Here is a 19,621-nt window from a genome sequence, read left to right on the forward strand (position 1 = left end):
GGAAATCGTGAAATGGGTTTGCTTGTGTTCTTTGAGAAAAAGCTTGGTCTTTGCAACTAAATGGGATGGAACTGACTTTTCCACTTTTCATACATCAATTATTTTAGAAGGTCAAAATTGAAAACCCGAGCGATATATTTGAATATCATATAATCGATTCTATTATGATACTTCTCCACATTTTCCCTCATAGAAAAATGAGATACAGGATACGTAAATGCAAGAAGGTACATACTACATTGTATAAACAAATGGATTAAATAAATTTGTGTTTTGTTCACAGGAGCTCCTCCGAACAAAAAGCGACACAAAGGCTCGTCAGAAAACAATAAATCAAGCATTTGGTGAGAGTGGTGTGAACCCAGGTACAAGCCGTCGTGGTCTACAATGATGTCGACCAAAGCGTCGCGTTTTCTTTAATTCATCTGACGAGAGTCACATTTGCTGATTGAAGGAAGCAACGAAACGTGAGAAACGATTTTGAGTAGCTGAGAAAGATGAAAAAAATAAAATATCGACCGGGACGGAAAACTTGAATTTTGGAAAACATAAATGCAAAGGTGAAAGCGTGAAGGAATTTGTGTCATGCAAGCCATCCATTCTTTCTGGGTTCAGGAGAATATACCGTTTTCTGTTCCTTCTCTACATAGATGCCAGTCTTTTAAAACTACCACAGGCACCTATTTCGTCTCCATTCGTCAGCCCACCTTCAGGTAATTCTTTCTCTTTCTCTTTGTAATCTCAAAATTTTTTTTTTTAATTCTGTTCATACTTTGTAAGGGGAGCGAGCTTCTGGGTATCTTTTGGAATTCAAAATGTTCGTGGGGAGGGGCATAAGTTTTTATTTTCCGGTGGTTATCTGGCTCAACACTTGTTTCGCGCGTTAAAGGGGTTTTCGTATTATTTATTTTTTCACCTGTTAAAAGGTTCATTTGCTGTTTCATTTGTTGGATTGAGTGCTTTAATACGATCATTTATTACGATTCTTTCATGGGTCACTCTTGATTACATTTTCTGTTGTGGAGGATGTTCCCTGGCGTGTCAGTAGGACCATAGGAATTTAATTGTTTGTTTGAGAGAAGATAACTCTGAAATCCTGAACAAAGAAAAAATTATGTGTCCTGTGCATAGATTTGCTAGTTTGATCTTTACTCCATGAAGGAGGATGCTTCCTTGGGTTGTATGACGATGCTTTATTTTGCCAAAGAATACAATATTAGTTGGGGTTAATGGCAATGCTTCTGGACAGTAATTGTAATTACTTAACTGGTTCTCAGGCGGAAGGATATATCAGAAACTAAAAAATAGGGGAAAGTTTATTCTTTAACCCTTTTATTTTATTGTTAAATGCATGTGATCAAGTTAATATAGGCTTTGTCGTCTTCATAACATTGGAAAAGCTGAAGCTTTACCAAGGAGAAGATGCAAGCAACTTTAAATGACAAGACTCTTATAAATGAGTATCTGATGATTTCACCAAAACTGTTATGTTTTACTAGACCTTTTTACTTATGTTCGTTTTCTTTTTATATGTATTTAAAGTATGTTTTACTACTGAACAACCTCGGTCCTTGAAGTGAACCACAAAAGCTTCTTTACTTACAGAGTGACCTAAACTAAAAACAGAAGCCATTCCTGTGAATTCTGGCTCAACCAACTTTCTTTAGGTTGCCATGCAGAAAACATTAGATTTGTTTTTAGGGATAACATATTTTAATCGGTTAGAATGGTGTATCATGAGCAGCAAACTTGTAACTTGTGCTCTAACTTTTTTTTTTATGAATTGTTGGGCTCTAACTTCGTTAACCACTATGAGGGTTGCCACACGTTGCTGAATCTTAGAAGGATGCATTCATCAATTAACAAATGGAAACTAGCACACAAGGCCTGTTGAAATTGTCTTGGTTTGCAGTTGATTGGACAACCAATTACTGTTATTAAATTAAATGGGAAAAAGAAGGATAAGATCATGGTCCAGTGTCAAATTGGAGTGACACCATAACCTTTGTCTTTTTCGAGTAAATATACGACTATAGTTGATGCTTAAAACAAAATAGTCGGAAGTAGCTTGCTCATGCATATTCCAAAAATTGGAAGACATACAAGTGTTAGAATTAGACTAATATAGTAACCAAGTATCCCCAACTTTCTATTTCCTGTACACATTCCTCTTCATTCAACATTGTTTATAGTTCTGTGATTCCTTATTGGATCAAATCCTACCGGGTACTGTTATATCTTCTGAAATGTTTTCTCAATGGTGAGAGAACAAGAAAGCTAAAAATTGGTTATTACCCACAAGCTATGGGTTCTTAATGTGAAGTCTTGGCTTCAAGTGCCACAAGTGTCAGAAGCTTATTGCGATTGCATCTGTAAACCAATTTAAACAAGGAAAAAACAGAGACCAGAAAACACAAACTCTAAGCAATTTTGTGGTTCTAAATATTTGGAAGCACAATGTTGGTGATCTCTTCTACAGCCAGTGCCAAGTTGTACACTTTTTCCATTTTGGGTAAGTAACTTCTATCAAAAGAATAAGCAGACTATATATCTATCAACATGATAAGTATTATCCTTTTCCTTTGCTTTTCTTTCTTTTTCTTTTTCTTTTTCTTTTTTTTTTTCTTCCTTGCGAATCACCTGCAGTTTTCCTGCTGAGAATCACTGTTAAATACTGCAGATTGCCTCTCTGCACTCGAATTCGAGCTTGGAAATTACTGCCTGTGTTAGATGTGCTGCAGCTATCCCAAGCAAAGGAAGTGTCATCAACTGCTGGGTTATAATTGAAGAAAATAGGATCGGATAAACAATCTATTGGTCCATTGTTGGATAACTTCAAAATGGAGAGTGTACGGACTATTTTGACCCATAAATATCCATATCCACATGAACATTCACGGCATGCCATGACTGCAGTAATTTTGGCCTGTCTGTTCTTCATCTCTTCTGACAACATGCACACCCTTATTATGAAACTGGACAACAATATCAAGTGGTGGTCTATGTATGCCTGCTTATTTGGATTCTTCTATTTCTTTTCTTCCCCTTTCATACGGAAGACTATCAAACCAAGCTATTCAAATTTTAGTCGCTGGTATGTAGTTCTTCTGCTCCTCTTTATATTCCTCACTCCCACTGTGCATATAAAATCTTCCTGTTTGATTCTGAGGCACTGGTCGATTTGGTGTGATCCACTAGATAAGCTGGTTGGATCACCAATGGCATATGCTGTGTTTGGAGTTGCATGAGAAGCTATTAGTTTTGCTGTGCCTAATTTTTTTATTAGCTCAACTTTTCAACAGAAATCATGTCTGAAATGGTTCTTTTTGTCTTTATTCTACAGGTATGTTGCATGGATTGTGATAGCTGCTGTATACCATCTTCCTAGTTTTCTGTCAATGGGAGTGGATATGAAGATGAATCTCTCTTTATTTTTAACTATATATTTCTCTTCAGTACTTTTTCTTCTTGTTTTTCATATCATATTTCTTGGCCTCTGGTATGTTGGGCTGGTAGCTCGTGTAGCTGGCAAACGGCCAGAAGTCCTTACCATTCTTCAAAATTGTGCTGTAAGATGTTCTTCCTGTCTGCCTTATAATTTGCTCTCCTTTTTTAAGCTTTCTGTGACATCCTTAACTCTTTTTCCTTTTTCTTGGAAATGTAGGTTTTAAGTATGGCTTGTTGTGTATTTTACAGCCACTGTGGTAACCGCGCTATTTTAAGAGAGAAACCACTTGATCGAAGAAATTCAGCAAGATTTTCATTCTCTTTCTCCTTTTGGAAGAAGGAAGAAACACATACATGGCTGTCAAAGCTTTTGCATATAAATGAGTGGAAAGATCAAGTTTGCTCATCTTGGTTTGCCCCAGTGGGATCTGCCAGTGACTACCCACTTTTATCAAAATGGGTCATCTATGGAGAGGTATGTCTGTGATCTCAGTACAGAAAGTCTAACACTCAAGTTGGCTTTTTGTCTCACTTTGTCAATTCTTTACTTTTTCTGTTGGATCACTTGGTCTCTCTTGTTTTGATCAGTTTTCTTCCAGTTAGTTTGCAGTGGATCGTGTTCAGGTCCCTCAGATGAAATCTCTCCTATATATTCCTTGTGGGCAACTTTCATTGGTCTCTACATGGCTAACTATGTGGTAGAGCGATCCACAGGGTATGCATAAACTTCTAGGTATCTATGGATTGAAACGTATATTGAACCATCATCATCAGACCATGTCACAACCATGTTGGTACCAGCATTAAAGAATATATGGATGTAGATTTCCTTTCCAGACTCATCTTACTTTTGGTTTATAAATACAATGTTTATTTCTCATGCACAGATGGGCTCTAACCCACCCTCTCTCTGTATCGGAATATGAAAAGTTAAAGGAACATATGAAGCCTGATTTCTTGGACATGGTTCCATGGTATTCGGGGTATGTGTTAGAGTCAATCACCTTTAACATTCTGATGAAGAAATATTATTTCAGAAAGGAAAAGTTTTCATGCAATTGGTTCCTGCATGTTACAGGACATCAGCTGATTTGTTTAAAACGGTGTTTGATCTTTTAGTCTCTGTAACTCTATTTCTTGGTCGATTTGATATGCGCATGATGCAGGTATTTACCATCTACTTCATTTTCCATTTGTGGGCCATCAAAGCTGGGTTTTTTCACTGTTTCCATCATGAAGAATAAACCTTATTTCAGCTTCATTGAGATTAATTTTTTGCTATAGTCGTTGAGAATTTCTTTTCTTGATTTATTTGATAAAGAAAGAAAAGCTCATACTTCTGTTTTTTCTTTTCATTCCTTTCTTTATTTAACACTTTTTAATCCAGTTATACTTGCAACTTTTTATTTAAAGAAAAGTTGGAGCTGACTTTTTGGGGCTTGATACTTCCTTTGCTTCCTTCTTTGTTTCCTGCAACTAGGCAGCCATGACTAAGGTCAAAGATGAAGCTCAAAGAGGTGATCTTTTGTTTGACCACTTAAGTGATAAAGAAGATCTGTGGTTTGATTTCATGGCCGACACTGGAGACGGTGGAAACTCTTCCTATTCTGTGGCTCGCTTACTTGCTCAACCTTCTCTTCAGCTCAAAGTTGGTGATTTGCCTTGTTCTTTGCCTCGTGGCGACTTACTTCTTATTGGAGGGGATCTTGCGTAAGATAGATTTTCTGATATATCTTTTAAATACTAACTATAAAATAACTAAATGTTTAACACATGATAGTTTGTAGATTACAGGTGAAACTGTTATGGTCTCTCATATCCTTTTTGGTTATTTTCAATTCAAATGGGTGAATCTCGGTTTGATTATTCCTGGGCTAATTTATAAATGCACAGACGTTGTCCATATGCTATAGCCTTTTCAACCTGTTTAAAATGGGTATATTTTTCCTGTGAATTTCTCGTGAGGAAAGTCGTAAGGAGCCTGCTCCAGTAGTGCATATCATGAGACTTATTTTTTTAGATATCATAAAATGTAAAACAAGTCTTTTATCTGCAAAGCTTAAAAAATATTGATTGTATTTTGTAAGAAAGGGGACCCAAGTTTTGACTGTATAGATAATTAGACAGAAGAAGGATAATGTGGAGGAATGAAATTTAGATTGAAAAATAATTAGATATGTCTAAGGTATGAAGTGCTCTGATTGTTTATATGTTCTCTTCTACACAAACTAAAATATTCAATAATTTGTGCAGATACCCTAATCCTTCAACATTTACCTATGAGAAACGTCTTTTTGGCCCTTTTCAACATGCCCTTCAACCTCCACCTTGGTATAAACTTGAGCATATTGCAGTAAACAAGCCTGAGATTCCTAATGCACTGCCACATTTGAAACATTACGATGGGCCTCAGTGCTTTGTTATTCCAGGCAACCATGGTTAGTGCTATCCTTGTCTCATATTATCAAGAAGGCAGTGTAGCAATTTTATATCGGTTCCTATAAGGAAAAGAAAAAGCTAATTTTACCAAAACATCCTCTGAAATGCTGATCTGTTTTGGGCAGATTGGTTCGATGGATTAAACACTTTCATGAGGTACATATGCCACAAAAGTTGGTTAGGTGGGTGGCTTCTGCCCCAGAAGAAGAGCTACTTTGCTCTGCAACTTCCAAAAAGATGGTGGGTTTTTGGTCTTGATCAAGCTCTTCATGGTGATATTGATGAGTACCAATTCAAATTCTTTGCAGAATTGATAAGAAAGAAGGTATTGTCATAACACTTTTTGCCAAGACCTCATTCTGCTGTTTGTTTACAAGTATAATTTACTTTTTGTTAGGATCTCAGATGAAAATAGTGAAATAATTGAAGAAGAGATGGCTACGAAGGAGAGAGTGAAAAGGAAGAAGAAGATAGAGAGAGGAGAAAGACTGTGTTGAGGAGCAGTCATGTTAGGGTGTCAGTTTAACCCCTAACTCTCTTTATTCACTAACTTATAAGTGATTTACATTATAAAATGTCTAAAAGGCCCCTACTACATCTTAATCAAGTACATCCCGGCAAAAGAATTTGACTTTTACTTGCCATTTCAACTGATGGCAACCACCACCCTCTTTAATTCAAGCAAAGGAACTACAATGACAACTTTTAACTTCCTCAAAAAAAATAAAAATTCATCTTAATCAATTACAGTCATAAAACAACACCAGAAAAAAGGATAAAATTACATCAACGAACATGTCTAAGTAGTCACTTTCTAATGATTTCAGTACACAACACACCACAGTAAGTTACCAAAACACCCTTGAACTTTAATGCTCCCCCTTAAGCTGGAGAGCATATATCCACCAATCCCAGCATGGAACAAAATTCAACAAATAAACCTTTCCAAGGGCCTTGGTAAACAAGCCTCCAACTTGGTCGATTGTCCTTATATATGGGGTGGTCACTTTACCTCTTAACATAGCATCTTGAATAAAATGGCAATCCACTTTTATGTGTTTAGTCTGCTCATGGAATATTAATTTCTAGCAATACCTCTGTTTTTATCGCATTTCAGTTCCATGGGACCACTTCCTCCTAGACCAAATTATTCTGAAACGGATTTTACCCGCATGAGTTCACTTATAGTGTGTGCCATTGCTCGATATTTAGCTTCTGCACTTGAATGAGCAGTTACAGTTTTTTCTTTTGCTTTTTTAGCTAATAAGATTACCCCTGTGAAGTTGGGTCCAAGGTCTATCCCAAAATGACTAGTCAACTTAGGAAACCTCTTTTCCAACTAATAAACTCAAAATCTTTGTACTCACTAATACATGTGGGACTATTCCTTAACACTCTTCCTAATGTGTAGACCCTCTTTTGTGGTTCTACAAGTAGATAATTTAGATGTAGACCCTCTTTTGTGGCTCTACAAGTAGATAATTTAGGTGTAGGCCCTTTTTTGTGGTTTTATAAGTGGATAATTTTAGGTGTAAGCCCTCTTTTGTGATTTTACAAGTAGATAATTTTAGGTGTAGGCCCTCTTTTGTAGCTCTATAAATAGATAGTTTAGGTGTAGGCCTACATATGAGTACCTGCTCTAATACCATGTGAAGTTGGGTCCAAGGCCTATCCCAAAATGACTAGTTAACTTAGGAAACCTTTTTCCCAACTAATAAACTCAAGATCTTTGTACTCACTAATCCATGTGAGACTATTTCTTAACAACCCCCAATAAACACAAAATAACCTGTAGTTGATTTTCTGTCTAACTTCGATCCAACATAGTCAGCATAAGAAAAACCAACAATGGTTGAGTGCCCATGAGGTTCATATTGCAATTTTTTTCCAGGAGCTCCATTTAAGTACCACAAAACTCTCTATACTACCTCAAGATGTACTTTTCTAGGAGTTTCTATAAACTAACTCACAAACTCTAACTACAAATGATATATTTGGTTCAGTAACGGCAACCTAAATTAATTATCCAACCAATCTTCAATATATTGTTGTATCACCGAGTAATGGACTACCATCATCATGCAAGTTAAAGTGCAGCTCCACAGGTGTATCTGTAGGTCTTGCGCCCCACAATCCATGTTCGCTTGACATATCCACACATTTTTCTCTGATACAAAGTCATTCCCTTTTTAGCTTTTGGCCACTTCTATTCTCAAAAAATATTTCAGTTTACCAAAATCCTTGGTTTGAAATGCTGCTTGAAACGGTTCTTGACATCCTAAATACCTTCAACCCCATTCCTAGTAAACACAACATCATCAACATACACCACTAACACAATAATACCAGTCTACTGACGTAAGATAAATAGAGAATGATCACAATGGCTTATGATAATCCAAATGACATAAGCAACTTACAAAATTTCTCAAACCATCCTCATGGATTTTGTTTTATACCATATATAGCTTTATGGAGCTTGCACACTTTACTGGTTTCCCCTTGAGCATTATAGCTAGGTGGTTACTCCATATACACCTCTTCATGCAAATTTCCATATAAAACCATTTTTAATATCATGCTGGTACAAGGACCAGCCCTTATTGACTGCAATTAATATTAAAATCCGAAAAAATACTAAGCCGAGCAACCGGAGAAAAAGTGTCAAAACGCCCTTACCAACAAATCTGGCTTTACTTCATTGTAATTGGAACTTCGTTCCTAGATCAGCCAATTCTTTGGCTAATAAATTGGCAAAATTCGGAACCTCCCAGCAATCTCTCATTGTTTGGGAAGGCTTCCCCTTTTTTAATCTGCTCGTTTGAGCTCTCATAATAAAATTCAGCATCATTTCAAAAAAAAAAAAAAAAACAAATCTGGCTTTACAATATTCTACAGTAGCATCAACATTATAAATCGGTCATAGAGACATTCCGAAGAACTTAGCATATAGCTTATAGATCCTGAATAGATTGGTTTCTTGTGAGAAAATAGAGTTTAGAGTATCTCTAATAGGCATCAACATTATAAATCAGCCATAGAGACATTTCAAAGAACTTACATATAGCTCATAAATCCTGGATAGATTGGTTTCTTGTGAGAAAATAGTGTTCAGAGTATCTCTAATAGCCTTATGTACACACCACAGTAAATTACCAAAATACTCTTAAACTTTAACAGATAGCTGTGTTTCTGACAGGATAAATTAATATATTTGAAGGCTTCTGCAGGTTGGGGAGAACGATTCAGTGATTATAATGACCCATGAACCAAATTGGCTTCTTGACTGGTACTGGGATGAGATAACCGGCACAAATGTTGCTCACCTGATCAGGGATTATCTTAAGGGGCGATGTAAGCTTCGAATGGCTGGTGACTTACATCATTACATGCGGCATTCTTTTGTACCCAATGACAAGCCAGTTTATGTTCAACACCTACTAGTAAATGGTTGTGGAGGGGCTTTTTTACACCCTACTCATGTCTTTAGCAACTTCAACAAATTTTATGGCAGTTCATATGAAAGCAAAGCTGCATATCCCTCTTATGAAGATTCCACCAGGGTAAGCTCGGAATATCTACATTATATGTTTTTTAATGGCGGCCTGAGGACAAAACATGAACTGAAAATATTTCAGAGCCTGAAGCCCACCAGGTTTGACAAAGAAATATCTAAGAAATAAATAGGATGCTTCCCTTTTACAATTATCTCTTTTGGCATATTCTTTGGGTATTGTAGCGGCCTTACTGATCAAGGCAGGAAGCTTGAAATCCTGCCTGACAATTATATCTGTTACCATGTTTAGGATTTCCTATGGAAGCAATGCTTTTGGCCTACTGACCAGAATATACCTGATTTATTTATAATCTGCTATAAGGTTTGGTTTGCCTTGTGGCAGTCTGTTTTTTGTTGCACGGATGGGTGCATTATATGTGAGAAACTGGGGAACAACTGTTAAATGGCATGTACATTAGGGTGTTCAGGTTTACATTTGAGACCATCCTATTGTTAGCTTTTACTTCTCGCATTTTATATTAGTCATTTGGTGAAAGGAAAGTCTCTTAGTTTAATGTGATTCATGTAAACTTGGTTCCAGATTGCATTGGGCAACATTTTGAAGTTCCGAAAGAAGAACTGGCAGTTTGACTTCATTGGTGGCATCATTTACTTTATTTTGGTTTTCTCCATGTTCCCGCAGGTGAAGTTATCTATTGAGTTTTACCAGTCTATGCTTTCATCTTAAAGAAATTTTTCACTTTCATGAAAAGCAAGAGAAAAAAAAAAAGACTAAAGTGAAAATAACTGGCACTCAAAATAGTTCATATTCATTGGTATCATCATTATTTGGTCCCCATGATGTTAGGATCAGCTATATGAATCCTCTTCCATTCAGTTGTGCCTTTGCAGTATGACAATATTCTGAGTCAAGATGGTATGGTATAGAACTAGTACCTGTACATGGACCTCCACCTGAGGTATCCAAGAGTCCGAGCCACAAAAAGTCCTACATGTGAGGACTGTTGAAATAATTCCACATAGAGCCATGATTAAAAATATCTTATGTTTTATTACTTGGAAAAATGCCTCTGTACCTCAGCTAATTATTTTTGGATGGACCTGAACCCAACTTTAACAATGTATTTTTTTTTAAAAATTTCAACCATAAGCAACTAAGGAGCATTCACTTGCTTTTGTGTCTTATCGGTATCACATCTTTTCAAACACATATAATACACTTATGTTAATTGTTGAATTTAAGCAATCTTTGGAGTTTATTTGGAGTAAGATGCACAAAATTCTACCTAAGGCTGTTTGGTCTAATGGTATTCTGTTTACATTGGGTGTGTCAAGTCGCGAGTTCAAATTGCGCCACGCCCCTTTCAAAAAAAAAAAATGCACGAAATTCTTGTTTCAATTTAATCATATATAATATACATTGCTGTTTTATCTCTTTGTTGTTACCCAGAACTCCTTTGGAATCTTTTCATGACTATATGACTTCATTAAACATCATTAAGTATATTTTTTTACCTCATTGAATGTGATACTATAATAAAGAAACTAGTATCAAATTGATCGTTAATATTTACTAGGAAGATACTGATTTTCTTTTTCCATTTCCTCTATTTTCCAGTGTAAACTTGACCACATTTTACAGGATGATTCTTGGTCTGGTCATCTGAAGAGCTTCTTTAGTACAATTTGGGACTCATTTCTTTATATTATAGAGCACTCATATGTGTCATTGGCGGGAACCATGATATTGCTGTTGACATCGTATTCATTTGTCCCCTCCAAAATGTCAAGAAAGAGGCGAGCCATAATTGGAATAATTCATGTTTCTGCTCACATGACTTCAGCACTTATCCTTATGTTTTTGTTAGAACTAGCTATAGAGACTTGTATTCGTCATCAACTACTAGCAACATCAGGTGGAGCCTTCCTTACAGTCGATTTCTTGAATTTGATTTATTCAACAGTTGGCTAGTATTTCAACCATGCATGATATGTACTCAAAAGAGACTCTTGTGTACAGGTTATCATACTCTATATGAGTGGTATCGTTCAGTAGAAAGTGAGCATTTCCCAGATCCAACAGGACTTCGGGCCCGAATAGAGCAATGGACGTTTGGCCTCTACCCAGCTTGTATAAAGTATCTTATGTCTGCATTTGATGTCCCAGAGGTTATTTCCACCTCCACACTCTGAAATTTTACTTTTATATTCTTGTCCTCACAAAATGATCTATGCAATTTTAGGTCATGGCTGTGACAAGAAACCGTATTTGCAAGAATGGTATGGAATCACTTCCTCGAAGTGCAGCCATTATCTACTATGCATCAGTATTTCTTTATTTCTGGCTTTTCTCGACCCCCGTTGTCTCCCTAGTGTTTGGGAGCTACTTATATATTTGCATCAATTGGCTGCACATACATTTTGATGAAGCATTCTCCTCCCTCCGGATTGCAAATTATAAATCATTCACGCGGTTCCACCTTACCAGCCATGGGGATCTTGAAGTCTTCACTCTTGCAGTTGATAAGGTATGGTTTCTGCTGAAGTCCTTTTGAAGATTTCATGTAGGCAATTTGTTTGATCTTTGACCGCTCTCCATATCCCACCCATCATGTATTTGATGACACTCCATCTAGTTAGGGAGATGGGTGAAGCTTGATCGATCCTATTGAGGTCTTTTCCACCGGTTTTGGATCCTCCGACCACCTAGGATCAACCCAACTGATTCATATGCAAAAAAATTGACTCAATGTGTTATTGCTAAAATCTCCTTGTCTAAGCAGGTACCGAAGGAATGGAAGTTGGATCCTGATTGGGAAAGCGAACAGAAAGTGCCGAATCAGTTGAACCACCATAGGAAGTTCCCCAGCAAGTGGAGCGCAGCCACATCTCAGCAGGACCCAGTTAACACTGTTCGAATTGTTGATCATTTTGTCATTAATGGAAGTGCGGCAGATAAGGGAAATGATGTGAATTGTAGTTTGGTAAACCAGAGGGAAAATCATGGTGCAAATTCAGTATTGGGAAATGATGTGCAAAGTAGTTTGACAAACCAGGGGGGAAATCAGGACGCGAATCAAGTAGTGGGAAATGATGAGAAGTGTAATTTGCCAAAGCAGAGTGAGAATCAGGATACTAATTCAGTATTGTAAACTTTTCAATGTTTAAAACAGATAAATTTGCAGAAACTTTAGAAATTTCAAATACCTGATTTTTTTGCCAGTGGTTCAGAATGTGTTCAACTGGAACAGATTTCCTGAACCTCTATTGATTTGGTCTGATAATCAACTCTTGAGCATGGTGTTTTGACAAGGACTCAACTGATTCGGAGAGTTGGTTTGGGTCAACGTCCAGGCTCTGAACTACTCAGACGAAGTAGGCTCTCTCAAGTCAATCCTTTCATTTATTTTCACTAGAACATTATGATGAAAGAACAGCAGGCCAGACCGATCCGGACTTGAACAGTTTTCGTACCGTACAGACCGATTTTCAGAACCTTGCGAATCATATTCTGCGTCTCACTCATGGAGGAGCATCACGATTCTGACATAAAGGAGAAAATTCGATTCGGAGACTATTTTCGGTGATTATAATGTTAAAAGAGTATCTAAATAGTCACTTCATGCCCCAAGTTGACGGCCATCCAGTGAACTCCAGAAGCTATATTGGTTCTTCATTGTGAGAATTCACCCAAAACGAAGAAAAAGCCTTTTCTTGTATCACTTTGGAAGCCTCCAACCTCTTGTAAACGAAGGGCTTCCACCACCTCTTCTGTAATAGACCTTGCATGGGCAAATGGGTTACCTGACCTACCTATCGTATACTGCAAAAAACAATCTCTTAATTTTCCTGATAACTGATACAAGATGCTCTGCAAGAGGAGAATTTACTTGACCTGAAATGGTATTCAGAAAGTGAATAAAGTGATTTTGATGTATTGCATATAAAGCCTGAGATGGGATTAGGTGCAGGACATCAACTGATAACTAGCCTTGATTAAAAAGACAAGACATGAGATGCCTATAGCAGAGACCAAAAAACACAGGTAAGGGCATTTTTGCTTCTGCCATTACCAAAATTTCTTTTGAAAACAAAAAAAAAGAACAAATGAAATATATTTACAGCGTAACCTCTTTCAGAAATGATAATCCGAATGAAGAAAGATTTCATACTGTGTTCCATTCAGTGTTTTATATACATCATCCCAGTTGTCAACTTGTGCTGACAAAGGTTTGGTGTGGATTTTCACCTGACGGCTCTCTAGTTTCCTTTGAGGTAACTTCAGAAAATTCAGGATATCCACCAGCTTCTGCAGAAAAGTAAATTAATGGGGTCAGAAAGATCAAATGAGCCACGATAGATAATGGAAACATTGCGAAGAACACACAGTTCTTTCAGAACTCACAGTTTGGTTATTAATAAGGTCTTCATAGTACAGAATGATGTGCCGGGTGCTATTGAAATAATCTAGAGCCTTGGCTCTCCACTCCTCTAAATTCTTCAAATCTTCCAACAAGACTGTTGTATTGATCTTAGGCTTGTATTTAGCAAGAACCTCAGCCTGCAATCCAACGTAGTCCTGAATTGAGCAACAAGGACATATATGCAATTGAGATAGGGAGAGAGGGAGAGAAGGAGAGAGGGACCTCGCTTGGCGAATGCACGTGAGACTTGTGAGTTCCATTCAGTAGTTTAGCACTACGATCGAAAGAATTTGCAAGAACTGAAACTAGCCGGCGCAAATGGTTTCTTCGAAAAAGGAATATTGCAGAGACATCTCTCCTGTTGAAATACTCAACTATTTCTTTATGATATGCCATGAGACCCTACATCAGCAGTGTGAAATTGGTTTCAGGTTTCAGGTGCAAACTACTACACAGACAAAAGAAAGAAGATGGTTTGCTTTTGAAGCATGAGGCTTCTTTCACCTTCTACTTCAAACCATTAAAAATCTTTGCAGAAATATAAGAGTAGGATAGACAAGGCTGAAGTTGCAAATTCTTGTTCAAGTTAAAGCTGAGACAAGAACCTCTTTCCTAGACTTTTTAAAAACTGAAAACAGGAGTTCATATAGTTTTCTCCTGAAATTTTTGGCCTTTATTTCTTATCCTAAAAAGTCAAAGGACCTCTCCATGCTTCCTCTCAGTTAAGAATCAATATTTACAGAACATAGTGAAGATTTGATCAACAAAATTCGAATATGAACTTTTGGCTATTAAAGACCATAACCAGAATACAGTAACGGTTTTTAACTGCATACGGAAGGAAATAAACAGCATATTCCATGATGTATGCCTTCTGAAAAAACAAAAACAAAAAAAGGCAATCTTCATTCCAATATCTGAAGAGTTCCAAAAATAACCCTATCCCACCTTATAAAAAAAAAAATCTGAAGAATAAAAAATCCTGTTAAAATAGTCCTTGAGTGTGTTAGACAGGCAAACAACTATATACAATTATTTACAACATGAAAAATAAGAGTTTAACACTATGTTAGAATCACTTCAGTTCATTATTTTTCAGTAATGGGACCATTGATAGGAGCATGAAAACGTGACTGAATTGGCCCTAGTTACTCTTCGGAATGGAGTGGAAGAAGGAAGGAGATTCCCGAACGGAGAAAAGGACCCAATTACTTCGAAAGAATTGAACAAGGAGCCGTATGAGGTGAAAATCTCATGTACGGTTCTGTAGAGTAATAGAAAGGGTGACTTATCTGTCAACTTTTCCACTATCACCCCCAAAAGACCAAACTCGGCCTTACGTAAATTTGCCAGGGTACGATTAACCTCTGGATTTGAAATCACTGCTTATATACCTGGTATTGGCCATAATTCACAAGAACATTCTGTAGTCTTAGTAAGAGGAGGAAGTATTAAGGAACCTCCTTTCCGTATGCAACATTATTTTTGGCTTTCTGGGGATGGTACCATACTTGGCATTAACCACATACTACATGTGACAATACTAGCAAACTCTTTCAGTCCGAAAACCTGATAGCCGGAGAATTCATTCCCACAAAATCATAGAAGATATAGACATACAAAACTAGCAACTGAGGTTTTTCTTTACTAACTCAAAAATAATACCAGAAGGAAAAAAAAAATACTTGTCAACCAGAGAAAAGAAAGGTATCAATCACAAGAATCAATATTTCCGCAAGGACAATATGAATACATCATTAAGAGAGAGAAAGAAATGGATAATTTAACAGCAAAAAATATAGCATAAACCATATATGCCTTATGAATTAATTTTACATCAAACAAATATGAAAATGACTTTACCTGATTAAGCATCCACTTGAAACCAACAGCCGCAGAGCATTCATTTTTGGAAGCACTACTGTACCAGTCAAGGTTATAGACTTCATCCAATGTCTCTACAATAGTTGTAGCATTACTCCTTCTCTCTTTAGCTGAGAAAATCTCTCCATTTGAGCTCACATTAATGTGGCTATTCAACAATGTCTCAAACCACCCGCTACCCGACCTCTGTGTCGATAAAATTGCAAAGAAGCGAACTGGATGGCACGAACATTCGTTTCTGTATTCAAACCTAACAATTCAGCTATCGTCTTTTCCATCAAATATTATTTCACTTTAATGCAATTCAGAGCAATGTTACTATGAATCACCTGCTGTAAGTTAGAGGTTTTGGAAAATGCACATATGAGTCCTCCCCAGGTGGGATAAAAGATGTATGGCAAGGCCGTCTAACTAATGGGACCTCAGAGTAATTGTGATCAACGTAGTTGGGATTGATAGGAGTTCCTATCTGCTTTAGACAAATAGAGAAGATGTATATGCCAAAGACTGTGGCAAACAGTAATAACACCATTCTCGTAGCAACTAAAGATTTTTTGGGAGGCTTTATGATTATCTGATCCTGCAATATGGATTCGCAGATGTGAGTGGAGAAACAGAACCAGATACTGCTATCAGAAAACAGATGATGGCATAAAATAGGATAAAAAGGGAATCAAAACTCAAGCAGAGAACCCATCATGGGAAAAAATAAAAAAAGCAAGATGGAGATACAATCAAGTTTTGGAAGCATGGACTCCATAAATGAAACTACAGTGAGATTTTTCCAAATCTGAAAATCGAAATAAGCTGCCTCTGGCTCTAATGGATACATTTTTTTTTCTGAAAAACAAATTACCATGCCAATATGTCAGGAATATTAAAAACCAACCATAAATACAGCCTGAAAAGGAAAGCATAAAATAAAAAAAGGACAACTTATGATGGATCTACCAAATCCAACCAGGATTACTAATTAGTAATGCAAGAAGTGATGAAAAAGAAAATTAAATTAAGAACTAAGAAGCAAAAAGACATAATAGTTAACTTTTATAACCATCAAAGAAGATTAGTTTTCAGCATGCACACATATCGCCACAAGTAACACAGACCAAAGAAAGCACTGAACACCCACAACCAACAAATCTGGAATAAAAGAGCTACTTTCAATGATTAAAGAGCGTTCTAGATTAAGTGACAAAACTTAGTTCAATTGAAGCACCAAAACCCAAAAATTTTCGTTAAAAATTTCGTCCTTTTTCAACCAAATCAAATGGAAACAAACATAAAGTGAAGTTCAGAAAACAAACAGTAGTAAGATCCTTAAAAGTTTCACAAGGCAACTGATTTACCAGAGAAACTTATCCAGAGTAAGAAAAGGGAAAATGGAATCTTCCACTCATACAAACCGGAGACATTTTGAGACAATTTTTTTCCAACCAAAATTACCGATTCAAAACACTGGTTAATTCAAGAACTTAGACTAAGACATTCCAACCCGAGAGCTGGGAAAGATTCATCTACTAATCATGACATGCAAAGTAGGAAGGAATCGAAAGAAGAAGTTCTACGAATAGGGCAATCGACCATTCAAATATAATACCCAAAAAGAAGATCGGATATTGGTTTTTTACTTTCAAATAACAGACAAATTGAACAAGAGCTAGCATACATTGCTAACGCTTCACCATAACCGTCTAATAAACCTTTGGAAGAACCACAACAAAAAGTAAACCGCAGTTCTGCAACCAAAAAAATCCTACAAGACAATGAAATAACACTTTTATGTATTAAATAAAACTCAAAAAGAAAAATCTAAACCAAGATCACCTGTACTACATTACCACCAACCTGGATGAAAATAATGGCAACGCCTGGAAATACTGAACTAAGTTAACCACCAACCAGATAAAAAAGAACGTAATACATATCTCCCGAACCAGAAGCCGGAGCTGGCCAAAAACGATTTGCAACAGCTGATCTTCACAACCCAAGTTTGAACAATACCCACATCAAACCAAATACCCCAGTACACCAAAAGGCAGAGCGGACTAAAAACCGTTCAAAGAGAACCCAAATCGAAATTACCGTTCCCGCCGACACCAAATTGGACAGGAAAAAAAAAAAAAAAGCCTTTCCAATGGGAAATATCACACACGCAAAAAAAAAAAAAAAAAAAAAAAAAAAAAAAAAACACTGTCAACACAGCTTAATCAAGTCTCTGGAGGAAAAACAAAAAGAAGGCAGAAACGCATTGAGCACCTTGCTGAAAACACAGAAGTCTTCCGCCATTTTTTGCCAAAACGTAACCAAAAGAACGGCTTTTTCCACCTCCACCACCTCGCTCTTCAGCCTTTCTGCAGAAAGTAGACGCTCCACGCTCAAGACCAAAAACCCAGTTTTGATTTCTGGGTTTATTCTCTCGTGACACACGATACCATAAATGCTCACCACCAGGCTCCTCACTCGTCACCCTCGCCAACCTCTCTCCCTTTTCTCGCCGCCTTGTTTCGTTGTCTCCGCTCCCCCTCCGTCTCTCTTGGACGACTTCGAGAGCCGAAAATGACGGAAAAAGAAACCCAGTTTCCGGATTATCTGATGTGTCACACTACCAAGATATATCCTTGTCATAACAGAAACCAACTCCCGTGGATACTACGGAGGAGGGAAAACGGTGGTCATCGCTTGAAGAGTCCGGGAAGCGTACGGCGTTTTGTTTCCTTGCTACATGTCTGTACTCACGATGGCATCTGTGAATTGAATCGGGCGTCCTCGACTCTCCATTCACCAGGAGTCCCATTTGTACAGTCTTCCTCCTCGACGCTGCTGCCACCCAGCCAAGCCAGCTAGCTCCTTGGCCATTTCTCTGATTTCAAATAAAAAAAAAGGGAAAAACATGGAAACAAGATTGAGGTAAAAACCAGCCATATTATCAGCATGATTGACTTGGGAAATGGTAATCTTTCAGGCTACACTTTGATGTCAAATGGCCACCTTCAGCTCCATTGGGTATATTTTCAAAATGTATCTAGAAGATGACCTGTACGATAATATCACTTTCTGAAATGGTAACCCATTCTTGACCTAGTCGACTAGATGGGTTAGATTAAAGAAGGATTAGAGTCTTCCATTTTTTTGATTAAGTATCGACTCTCTTTAAAAATTGTTGTATTCTGGTACCAAGTCCAAGCGATTTAAAAACAACGAAAACATATATTTTATACGAAATTTGAAACAATCAGATTATGGGTCTCTCACACCCATAAACAAAACATGAAATTTAAGTCAGAATCTGGGCAGTCGCCTAATGAGACGTGCTTGAGACGCATCTCTCGATACCTATTAATGGAGTGAAGGGGTAAATTTAAGGAGATCTCGTCTCCAACACTCTTTAATAATGATTTTTTTTCTTTTCTTCCGTTGAGCATGGAAAAAGACAGCCATGGCTTCTCCAGTGCCCACAGCAAACATTTGAAAACAGGAAAAAAAGGGATATCAGGTACTTGTTTAATCGTTGTAAGGTTTGTTAACGAAGAAGCATCACGCATGCGCTCCACTACCCTTTCCAACTATCCCTCTCGGCCTAATTCTTCTTTTCCCTTGTTTTTAATACCTGAGCAGCGGTGCTTCATTAAAGATTCTCAACTGCACTACTGGATCAGTCTTCATGATTCATGAAGCTTCCTTTTTTATTTTTTTTAAAAATCGAATAAAATAAAAATAATCCCAAATAAGTAATTTTGCAGGTGTTGATACCATATCTATGATATATAATATCTCATGTTTTAATTTTTTAATATTTTAATATTAATAAAAAATAGTATTAAAGTCAAAATTTACCTTTCTTTGTTCTAGACGGCTTCAAGCCATCCAAGCCGACTGGCAAGAGAGAACGTCCAACCGGACGAGAAGG

At 37.1% G+C, this 19,621-nt stretch overlaps 2 protein-coding genes across 3 annotated transcripts; one reads left to right on the forward strand and one right to left on the reverse strand.

Annotated features, from left to right (window-relative positions):
* Positions 1-378: 378 nt before the first annotated feature.
* LOC137936426 (uncharacterized) lies at positions 379-12,674 on the forward strand. Of its 2 annotated transcripts, none has more exons than XM_068781080.1 (16): positions 379-713; positions 2,681-3,094; positions 3,344-3,569; positions 3,665-3,922; positions 4,047-4,162; positions 4,335-4,430; positions 4,526-4,613; positions 4,928-5,157; positions 5,701-5,885; positions 6,012-6,211; positions 9,117-9,449; positions 9,984-10,085; positions 11,022-11,319; positions 11,424-11,572; positions 11,647-11,931; positions 12,187-12,674. In XM_068781080.1, the coding sequence occupies exons 2-16, from the start codon at positions 2,841-2,843 to the stop codon at positions 12,553-12,555; spliced, it is 3,189 nt and encodes a 1,062-aa protein (XP_068637181.1). In that variant the 5' UTR covers positions 379-713; positions 2,681-2,840; the 3' UTR covers positions 12,556-12,674. The 2 variants fall into 2 exon arrangements, with proteins under 2 accessions (XP_068637181.1, XP_068637182.1); XM_068781081.1 differs by having other exon boundaries at positions 11,046-11,319.
* Positions 12,675-13,217: 543 nt separating this feature from the next.
* On the reverse strand, positions 13,218-18,504 carry LOC137936876 (uncharacterized). The gene is made up of 6 exons (XM_068781817.1): positions 17,971-18,504; positions 16,041-16,291; positions 15,691-15,949; positions 14,050-14,229; positions 13,809-13,964; positions 13,218-13,712 (listed from the first exon to the last, which is right to left on the reverse strand). The coding sequence occupies exons 1-6, from the start codon at positions 17,998-18,000 to the stop codon at positions 13,539-13,541; spliced, it is 1,050 nt and encodes a 349-aa protein (XP_068637918.1). The 5' UTR covers positions 18,001-18,504; the 3' UTR covers positions 13,218-13,538.
* Between the last annotated feature and the right edge of the window lie 1,117 nt (positions 18,505-19,621).

The sequence above is a fragment of the Aristolochia californica genome, unplaced genomic scaffold (assembly GCF_029961685.1).
Source record: "Aristolochia californica isolate CCGP_79_NKW_82.1479 unplaced genomic scaffold, dmAriCali1.0.hap1 SCAF_7, whole genome shotgun sequence".
Lineage (NCBI taxonomy): Eukaryota > Viridiplantae > Streptophyta > Magnoliopsida > Piperales > Aristolochiaceae > Aristolochia > Aristolochia californica.

Excerpts from the sequence above, each read along its gene's own strand:
- LOC137936426 (XM_068781080.1), top strand. The coding sequence starts at position 2,841 with ATGGAGAGTGTACGGACTATTTTGACCCATAAATATCCATATCCACAT. Across the intron at positions 10,086-11,021 it reads TTTTCTCCATGTTCCCGCAG|TGTAAACTTGACCACATTTT; the intron begins GTGAAGTTATCT and ends TCTATTTTCCAG. Across the intron at positions 11,320-11,423 it reads TCAACTACTAGCAACATCAG|GTTATCATACTCTATATGAG; the intron begins GTGGAGCCTTCC and ends TCTTGTGTACAG.
- LOC137936876 (XM_068781817.1), bottom strand. The coding sequence starts at position 18,000 with ATGGCGGAAGACTTCTGTGTTTTCAGCAAG. Across the intron at positions 16,292-17,970 it reads ACTTCTGTGTTTTCAGCAAG|GATCAGATAATCATAAAGCC; the intron begins GTGCTCAATGCG and ends TCCATATTGCAG. Across the intron at positions 13,713-13,808 it reads ACCTTATTAATAACCAAACT|AAGCTGGTGGATATCCTGAA; the intron begins GTGAGTTCTGAA and ends ACTTTTCTGCAG.